The 9,796-nt window shown below is 36.3% G+C and overlaps 3 protein-coding genes across 3 annotated transcripts; 2 read left to right on the plus strand and 1 right to left on the minus strand.

Annotated features, from left to right (window-relative positions):
• The first annotated feature begins 105 nt into the window (after positions 1-105).
• On the plus strand, positions 106-3,041 carry Amt (Ammonium transporter). The gene is made up of 11 exons (XM_018451094.1): positions 106-415; positions 551-836; positions 898-1,055; positions 1,141-1,252; positions 1,330-1,535; positions 1,603-1,734; positions 1,825-1,920; positions 1,996-2,084; positions 2,161-2,250; positions 2,321-2,408; positions 2,473-3,041. Exons 1-11 carry the CDS (start codon positions 280-282, stop codon positions 2,640-2,642), a joined length of 1,563 nt encoding a protein of 520 aa, XP_018306596.1. The 5' UTR covers positions 106-279; the 3' UTR covers positions 2,643-3,041.
• Positions 3,042-3,321: 280 nt separating this feature from the next.
• On the minus strand, positions 3,322-6,467 carry Orc4 (origin recognition complex subunit 4). Its single transcript, XM_018451059.1, has 6 exons — positions 6,399-6,467; positions 5,722-5,978; positions 4,713-5,039; positions 4,133-4,630; positions 3,908-4,060; positions 3,322-3,832 (listed from the first exon to the last, which is right to left on the minus strand). Exons 2-6 carry the CDS (start codon positions 5,935-5,937, stop codon positions 3,671-3,673), a joined length of 1,356 nt encoding a protein of 451 aa, XP_018306561.1. The 5' UTR covers positions 5,938-5,978; positions 6,399-6,467; the 3' UTR covers positions 3,322-3,670.
• Positions 6,468-6,491: 24 nt separating this feature from the next.
• On the plus strand, positions 6,492-8,379 carry mdlc (RING finger protein mdlc). The gene is made up of 6 exons (XM_018451061.1): positions 6,492-6,675; positions 6,823-6,893; positions 7,292-7,495; positions 7,611-7,827; positions 7,923-8,115; positions 8,202-8,379. The coding sequence occupies exons 1-6, from the start codon at positions 6,564-6,566 to the stop codon at positions 8,377-8,379; spliced, it is 975 nt and encodes a 324-aa protein (XP_018306563.1). The 5' UTR covers positions 6,492-6,563.
• The last annotated feature ends 1,417 nt before the right edge of the window (positions 8,380-9,796 follow it).

The following is a 9,796-nucleotide window of genomic DNA, read 5'->3' on the forward strand; positions in this document are numbered from 1 at the left end:
TAAAAACGTGAAAATGTATCTAAGTGCTTTGTCTCTATTCTTCTAAAATATTTTCTTCTCATTTAATGATTCTTCTAATCTTCTAAGCTTCTTTTAATAGTTTTGCTTGATCGGTTGTTGACAGAAGTCCTGACGTTACTATCAATACCAATACCAGACTTGTTTTGCCGTACATCCTAAATTTTTTATTTGTTTGTCCCGAGCACACTCCGCGCTCAATACATGCGAAGACATTAGCAGTCTAACTCTTTCTAGCGACGAAGTAACAGTTTGAACATCATGGAACTGGCGAATTCCGAGAAAAATTATACAAACGTTACTGTTGATAGATATGTTAGCTCATTGTATAATCTTACGCAAGAAGATAGCAACTGGATCGTCACGAGTTCCTTCATGATTTTTACAATGCAAACAGGTAATACTAAAAATAATCTTACCGAAATATCAATTTATTCTATCTGTCTGATTAAGAGATGAACCATTTACTACCCTTATTTTTGTACTTTTATTAATACGCGCGCGAATATTGATTCTCTTACAAACTCTGTAGGTTTCGGTATGTTAGAGTCCGGCTGTGTATCTTTGAAAAATGAAGTCAATATCATGATGAAGAATGTAGTCGATATAGTTCTCGGTGGCTTGACTTATTGGATCTTTGGATTCGGATTTAGCTTTGGCTTAAATAAACCCAACAACCCTCTAATCGGTATCGGAGGTATACTCGTGGATCCTCCCATCGATGACGAATACATGGGTTCCATTTGCGCTGCATTTCTATTTCAATTGAGCTTCGCCACCACCTCTACAACCATCGTTAGTGGTGCTATGGCAGAACGGTATTTATTTTTACAAATACGGTACCGAAGACGTAATCAATTATACATTTTGCATTTCTAGATGTAACTTTAAGGCATACTGCCTCTTCTCGTTTTTAAACACTATCGTGTACTGCATGCCAGCCGGGTGGGTGTGGGGCGATCATGGTTTTCTGAACCGCATGGGGGTCGTTGATATTGCTGGTTCAGGCCCGGTGCATCTTGTTGGTGGTGTTTCAGGTAATCAGATTTACAAGGATATCATTGCCAGATAATCAACGATAAACGGATAGATTACGATAGATGCATTTATCTGTTAATACAGCTCTCGCTTGCGCTATCATGCTTGGTCCTAGAATAGGCAGATACGACAATGGCATCGACCCTCTACCGCTCGGATGCCCAGTCAATGCTATTATGGGGCTGTTCGTGCTATGGTAAAACAATCGCAGATTACCACGATGTCGAATGCAATAAATTGTAGAATATAAAAAGGACTGTGAACCGTAAATAGGTGGGGCTGGTTAGCGTTCAACAGTGGTAGTACTTACGGAGTAACCGGTGATCGGTGGCAGTACGCCGCTCGAGCGGCTGTCTCCACAATGATAGCCAGTATGGGAGGTGGTCTCATCGGTTTGGGATTCAGCTTGACTAATCCGAATGGAATTGATATTCTTAGTCAGATAAACGGCGTTCTTGGCGCACTGGTAGCAGTTACCGGTATATGTTTAATTAATGTAAAAAACGTGAGAAAGACAACCGATTTCATGTGTTTTTGTTACGTTAGGTGGATGTTTCCTCTATAGAAATTGGGAGGCGATGATAGTCGGAATGGTAGGTGGTTTTATCACGTGTATCACAATGCCAGCATTAGACAGAATTCACATAGATGATCCTGTTGGTGCAGCCGCCACTCACGGTTCGTTTACGTTAATTCCATTAATATATTAAATTTTTATAAGTTTTTCTCCATCGCGACAATACACAGTCGTATTCGTTTCAAGTATAGGCGCAAGTGGTATCTGGGGAGTTATTGCCATCGGTTTATTTGCTGATAATCCTCGTCCCCTTGATACCACAAGTGGAAGAAAGGGCTTGTTCAAAGGTATGCTACAATGATTTTTACGCATCTTTCTTATTCCAAGTCATGTACAGTGCATGAATTTCTTCTTTTTTATAGGAGGCGGTTGGTACCTTTTAGGAGTACAATGTTTATCTGCACTTTGCTTATCAATTTGGAGTTTCTTCAGCTCTATCACACTGCTATGGGTTTGTGATTTTGTTTCTTTAAAAAATGTATCGTATGTAAAATATAAATGGTATCTGTAAATATCCTTATCTGTAGATAATAGATAAAATAATACCGATTAGAATGGCAGTTTACGAAGAAGTACTCGGAGCAGATCTTGTAGAGCATAGAATACGTCATTCAAAGGTGCGAATTTTCTGATTTTTTATGCAGTTTGTTTTACTTACAACATGTGACGAAACGTGTTTATTTACAGATAGGTGTGAGTCGTGCTATGTCAGCGCTTCGACCGTTTACTATGGAAGAAGTACTAAGGAACGTACCCCCTGTAGGCATGAATCCTGGTAAGAGAATTACATCTAAAATTTATGCCGAAACGTGTAGTAATGCGCGCTTTTGATCGTGCAGGTCACGATTCATATATTACTCAGCATCAAAAGAAGAAATTAGCGAATTTCTCAAAATCTGGGAAACCTCAATTGCCAAAGAAGCTGGTAGCGAGGAATTCCCAAATCAGGACGATCGCGGACTCTACGATAACCGCGGAAGCGAAACCGCAATTTGCTTGGATAGATTAAAAAAACGAATCCACAATGAGACTTATACTTTACCAGAGATGTAAATTTATTACAAATGTATAAACATAGACACGTGCACAATGTAATTTCGTTGCATTCTAATATGTCCGAATAATATGTATGTGTCTGTGCGACAGACACACGTTTCTTAATAAGTACCTAAATTTTTATTCATTCACACATATAAATATTGATCGCGGACATACATGCGCGCTCGCACACACGACACTGAGATAAATGGACATGATAAGTGGATCACAGATAAACTGAATTTTAACACTGCTTAGTCAGTGGCACAAATATGGTTTCAATCGACTAAATTAGCTAATCGTTCGTGACACTTGATAAGATAATACTTGTTATTATAAGAAATAAAATATTTCGATGAATATTTATGCATCTTCCTTATTATATTTCATATATCGAAGATACGTATACCTTTACTTCGTTTGTATATTGACAGGAACTGTTCCTGGAAACCATATTTAGTATATATATTCACAAAATATTATTCCTCCTTTTTTTCTTTTTAAATATTGTACTAATGCATATTAGGAATATTTACAATTTTATTGTATTTTTGTGATATTCCGATTTTCTATTCTATTGATATTTCGAAAAATTTTCTAAACTAAATTTAGAAAATTTAACTGGATATACATACGTATGAACGGCAATATTCAAAAGATGTAAGACTAGAGTATCACACGTTTTTTGGAGGGCATAATATGTAGACGCGAAACGTCGTGTATCTTCGTAATTGTCTTCGTACAATAATTCGTTTTATGGCGATTATTAATCAGGAGTATAGAGAGAGATGAACTAAATAATATTTAACATATAAAAATGTATCTAAAAGATTATTATCGATTCCTATTCCTAAGTATATTCCTTCTATTAGAGAGTGATATAAATATCTATATCTAAATTTATTCTATAAATATATCGCTAAAAAAACGTATTAATTATGTGTCATGTGTAGTGTTTTATGGAACACAATAGGTTGAATACTTGAAACTATATCGTTATTATATACTGCTTGATGCCCACTGAGAAACTTCCGTGGGAAGACCAGAATAATTTTTCACAGCCTCAATAACTTGCTGCGATGTTAACGTAAATTTATAATATTGATATTCTTTTTCGAATTTCGTATTCGTATTTCCAACTGGCAGCAAGATCTCTAAATTCTACAGAATATATACATGTTTATTCATCTTTTCTTTTCAATAACCAAATAATTTTAATATGAAAGCGTCTCTTACCTTGATATGTTCAAAAGCTTTCATGATAACTGGTTTCTGGACAGTCTGTACGGAGGAATTCTGATTCGCAAACTTCATATAGCGATTGTATATCGTCTCGAAATTCAATGGCTCGCCGTCATAAATCTCCGTCTCGTGTTTCATCGCTATTATCTGTGATCGGAATATAAATATTTTTTGCTATCAAATAAAGTTAATTTTAGGAAATAATCGCAAAAAACATACCAAACACATTTCTAAAATGGACAGTCCTTCGAGTATCAACAATTTGTCATCCTGCGAAAAGATTTTACTTGCTTCTACAAAATCATTCACTTCCAATTTCTGATGTTTCTCAGATAACGTCGAGACGGCTACCGCCAGAAAATTTCTAAAGCTCCTCTCGCTCACATCAATTTGATACATTCTCTTGAGTAAATTCACCATCGTAACATTGGTAGTTAAACTCTTAATATAGTCGTTCCACATAGAACCAAATTGCGGATCTATCGTACAATCATCGTACTGTTGCTCCACTTTATTTACATTCTCATCGTCAGGTAAGCTGAGAAGGTCTCGAAACAGTTCCAGGCGATCGTCAAACGCGGACATAGGCTGTTCCGAAGATGACGTATCGCCGGGAAATAAAAATATTTGGCGATGCGAGAATCTCGACTTCACTCTCTTCTCCAGCAACTCCATGACGTCTAATCTACAACTTATCCCCACTACGCATATTGGTACCTACAAAAATAAAAGTATTTATCCGTATCAAAATTTACAGATTTTCTTACTCTTCTTTATCCTGACACCTTTAAAAATTTACCTGTGCAGATTGAGCAACATCAAATAGATTATACAACAATGTCTGATTATGATGTCCACAAAACAGATCGAACTCATCGAGTATGAAAATTACTGGTTTGGAGCGATGTTTATCACCAGACTTCAGACAATCTAAGAGAAAGCTTAGATTTTCTGCAAATGTACCAAAAACCTTATCACCAACGACATTTTCTAATTGCATCTGACGAGTTAGATCTTTGAGCGCTAAACGGTCGTCAGTATGTACTAGTCCATGGAGATTCACTATCATCGCATTATCTTTAAAACTTTTTAAAGCAGACAATTCCTTCAAGACACTATTAACAAGCTAGAATGTAAATAATTATCATTAATTAGAATACAGAGTGTATCACCAGGGGTGTGTCTAGCGAGTGTGCAATACATGCAGCATGTAAGCGGCCAAAATCGAAATTCATTAAATTATATTTGAATATACTACAATGCAATGAAATCGCTTCCTAAACTGCCAATGTCTTCATTGAAATTATCTTCCTCTATCATTAACTTTTATCAATATCGATTAACTTTAATCTCTTGTATCCATTTCTGCTGATAAAGATTTAATCTTTATTTAATTTACTCTTTATCTCTTTTTAATTCTCAGACTCGATTTCATAAATTTTAATCTCGGCTTAACTTACTGTTTATCTTTTTCTAATTTTTAGAATGAAAAAAAAAAGATAAAAAGTAAGTTTAACTAAGATTCAAGCTATCTATACCGAAAGAAAAATGAATTAATAGAATTATATATTCTAAGTTTAACTTATTTTTATTTTTTTCTGGTTCTAAGAATTAGAACTAAAAGAAGATAAAGTATGATTTTATATTTAGATTCCTTTGTTATCTCCTTTCCGATTGAGTTTTACATGCAAATAATTACATATGTATGTACACTTTTGAGGCAGTAAATTATTTTTACACGTTAGTGGCCAACTTTTTTTACACCTGTGTATATTAGTTCAGTATTTTACAATAAAGGATAATTATACCGTTGTCTTTCCGCTGCCTCGAGGTCCAACTAACAAGACAGAATTGCTTTCACCTATTTCAACAGTACGTTTCACTAAATTCATCACATGTAGCCGTTCATTAACGTGATGCCTGAACTTTGTTTCAGGACACATTATTCTACGCTTCAAATATTTTCGCGTAAGCAGTATCATATTGTCTTGAAAATCGATTGCCATATTTTTCTTCTTGCTCATTGTTCTTACTGGTCTTAGACTACTTTAGGAAATTGGAAGAGCTGCGAATGATAAAGTTTATCAATTTTTTTCTTAAATATTATTTTTAAAACACTACAAATCACAATGCAATACTATAAGCAACTATAAATATATATATGTATGTGTGTGTATGCGTGTGTAATATATTAATATATATATATATATATTTATATATAGATGCTCTCATGATCCCCAATAAATTATCCACTCTTCAGAATAATCAATAACTGACATCACATACTTTAGCCTCACAGACGTGCCATAATTACGTTAGTATATCATAAATAAGACAATTGTGCTCGTTCTTTAGCTAAACTAATTGTAAGACACAATATTTAAAAATATAGCGCCTGTACGATAGTCAGGAAACATAACCCGGGCAACCCAGCCGTCTTAAGCCGAGTTCGATGACACCGAAAGCATCTTTCACGTGAACTTACTCAAGTCGTTGAGCCTGAACTATCAGTTGATTTTTCGGCTACTTTTATTTTGACGCGAGGAACAATACGTGGCGAGCAGTGAAACGGAAACAAACCCGGCTGAATCCTGAATGAGTGTCAGAGGGATGGTGTTTACGTGCGTTTACTAGTGTTTACGAAACAAACATGGACGACGCGGTGCAAGAGCCGGAGAAGAAGAACTGCACCTTTCTTTTTAAAAGGCGTAAAATCCGCAATAATGCCACGAGAAAGCGGAGAGGAGCGGACGGCAGCGATGGTGAGTGGTCGTTAATAAACGTCAATTTAAGTACACGCTATCCGGATATCGCGTTTATACCTCTCGGATAAGTTTGGCCGAATCTAAGTTTTAGGTTATGTGTAAAAGACATCGTGTGGATAAACGTTTGTATTGATTCCTACGTAGATAGCAGCGAGGATGAGACCATGGTGGTTAAGAAGGAAAAGAAGCAGGATCACAATCCCATGATACAAACTGTAAGTATTCCACACCGAGCATAACATCTATATATGGAACATTTAAACGGCGCAGTTGCATCAACTCCGCAATTAATTAGGTCTGTTTTTAATTCCTGATTAAACTGCACTAGAAAACTTTCTTTCTCATTCTCGTCGAATATCAAGCATGTTGCATTTTAAGTTTCAAAAGTATACACTAATTCAACTATAAAAAACAGATCTATGGAGGTCCCAAACCTTGTTTCTAGTAATGTAGATTTTTAGAAGTTACTCTTCATTTTTTTCTAATTTTTAGAACATGAAAAAGATAAAAATAAGTTAAACCGAAATTAAAGTTAATCTATATTGGTAGAAATGAACATAGAGACACGTGTGGCATTTGAGAAATATATAGTTTGTGATTCCTGTTTTTGTAGATAAATGTGAAGAAACATCAGGAGAAGATCAATCGCGATGATAATAGTAGCGAAGATGACAGCATAACTGTATCATATAAGAGTAACAGAACGGCTCTACTAGCTGGCCCAAGTGACCAAGGAGCGACGGCTATTCTTCAGACTGAAACAGAGAAAGATAGGGATGCGCAGGCACTGTTCGAGAAGGCCCAAAAAATAAACGAGGTATGTTCTAAGCGAATAATCTTAAATATTTGACTCGTCAAGTACATTAGATGAGTTTAAAATGCACTTGCTTAGAAAAACAAAATTGACAATACGTCTCTATCTTGATCATTAGGAATTAGAAGGCAAAGAAGATGATAAAATTTATAGAGGCTTGAACAATTATGCACAATATTATAAAAAGAAGGATACTGCGGCTGGAAATGCATCCAGCGGAATGGTACGCAAGGGACCAATTCGAGCACCGTCCAATCTTAGAGCAACAGTCAGGTGGGACTATCAACCCGACATATGCAAAGATTACAAAGAGACTGGTTTCTGCGGTTTTGGAGGTACATCATATTTTTCAGTTATTCTTTGAATAATCGTACTAATTATACTAACTTCTAATTAGTATTAATATAAATTCTTCTATTGTGTTGTACAGATAGCTGTAAGTTTTTACACGATCGGTCGGATTATAAATTGGGATGGCAATTGGAGAGAGAAGCTGCTACTGGTGAATATAATGACAGTGGAGATGAAGACGATAAGAAATACGAGATTGACAGCGATGATGAGAATTTGCCGTTTAAATGCTTTATTTGTAGAAATAGTTTCACAGATCCTGTTGTTACAAAGTATGATTGTTAGAGTATATCCTTAATCGCTAACTTTTTCGGTGCTCTTAATATATTTTTTACGACTGATCCACTTTTTTTTTTAGATGCAAGCATTACTTTTGTGAAAAATGTGCTTTGGAGCAATATAGGAAAAGTACACGATGTTACATCTGCAATACCCAGACTAACGGCACATTTAACCCTGCAAAAGAACTTATTGCACGAACTAAACTGGAAGAAAAGGAAAAAAGCGCAGCAATCGAGGATTCCGATGAAGATTGATAAAATTTTTTACAAGATTATCTCAATTGTTTCTACAAAATTTTGTAACATAATACTATACATATATAATATAATTTTAAGGAATTGTAAATGTTAACGTAAAACATTTTAAAATATTGTCTAGAAAACATTCATAGACTTTCTAGAACAATTAGTGGTAAGTAAGCAATCCTGCAATTTTCTGAATTTTTTTCTGAACGGCAGCATTTGTTAAAAATGCATTTTATATGAATTCACTAGACTAGATTCAATAAAAATATATGTACGCATATGGTTTCATATCTATATATATCCTATATATACCATAATAATTCTATATTAGATATATTCAGAATTAAGCAACGTTCAAATATAAACAATTTAAATATATTAAAATAATACATACACAACATCCAAGAAATATAAAGCACACCGTTACTTATCAGATGCATAAATCATTTTCTTTTTCACTAAATAAAATTTTCAAAAATTATTGTACATCCTCTTTAATATTTTCAAGTACATGAAATATTATACATATTTACAGAATATTTCGCCAAAATCACACGGAAAGCCTCTTCGAGAGATAGGAACCATATCGTTATAGTAATTATCGGACTAATGATTCACAGGGGGAACTTTGGTCGGGGCAAAGGCGCTACCGACGACTCGCGTCGGGCGTCGCGACGCAAATCGATACGCGGCGCAGGCGGCGTGTCGACGGCAGTGTTTGCGGTGGCAGTGTTATTTCCTTCGTACTGCGAAAATGTTACCGGGTCGTTCGTTTTTCACGGGCTGCCACGGGGAACAACCGGTACGTCCGTTATGCCCGCGGCACACTATCGCGATATAGAGATCACGCGAGATAAGCCGGTGCTTCCGACGTCAGCGTTTTGCAATCTCTTTCATTCGGAAAGGCGCGTCGCGACCGATTCACCGCGTTACGCGCGGCGCCGCCTCTCGCTCCACCGAGAATCGATCCCTGACGAAAGGACACGGCGCGCGAAACGCGACAGGACGCGAGCTCGACATTTGGTGGTCCTGGTGCGCCGCATCCTCCGACGAGGAGGAGCATTAATTTACGAGAAAAATTCCGTTATATCTAAACATACATTTACAACGGGGAGATACGCGTCCGAGTGTGTCCGAGTGTGATATTCGCCTTGTGGAAGATTTAACGCGGTATTGAAGCTCCGTGGCTCGTTGGGGTAGGTCGGCGTTGAAACGACGAAAAGAGATACCACTTGTGTTGAAAGACAGAAACGCAATCGCTCCTCGAGATACTTAAATTATACGTTCCCTCGTCTCTTTAACGTCTATATCATCCGTTATGTAAATATTTAGATTAAATCTCGTCAAGACGTCGAAGTAGTTGGACGGATTACCCAGCTGTCTACATACGGAATCGTTGCGGAATCGTTACGTAAAATTATATCAC

This window comes from Mycetomoellerius zeteki, unplaced genomic scaffold, assembly GCF_001594055.1.
Source record: "Mycetomoellerius zeteki isolate Tzet28-1 unplaced genomic scaffold, Tzet1.0 scaffold31, whole genome shotgun sequence".
NCBI classification, from domain to species: Eukaryota; Metazoa; Arthropoda; class Insecta; order Hymenoptera; family Formicidae; genus Mycetomoellerius; species Mycetomoellerius zeteki.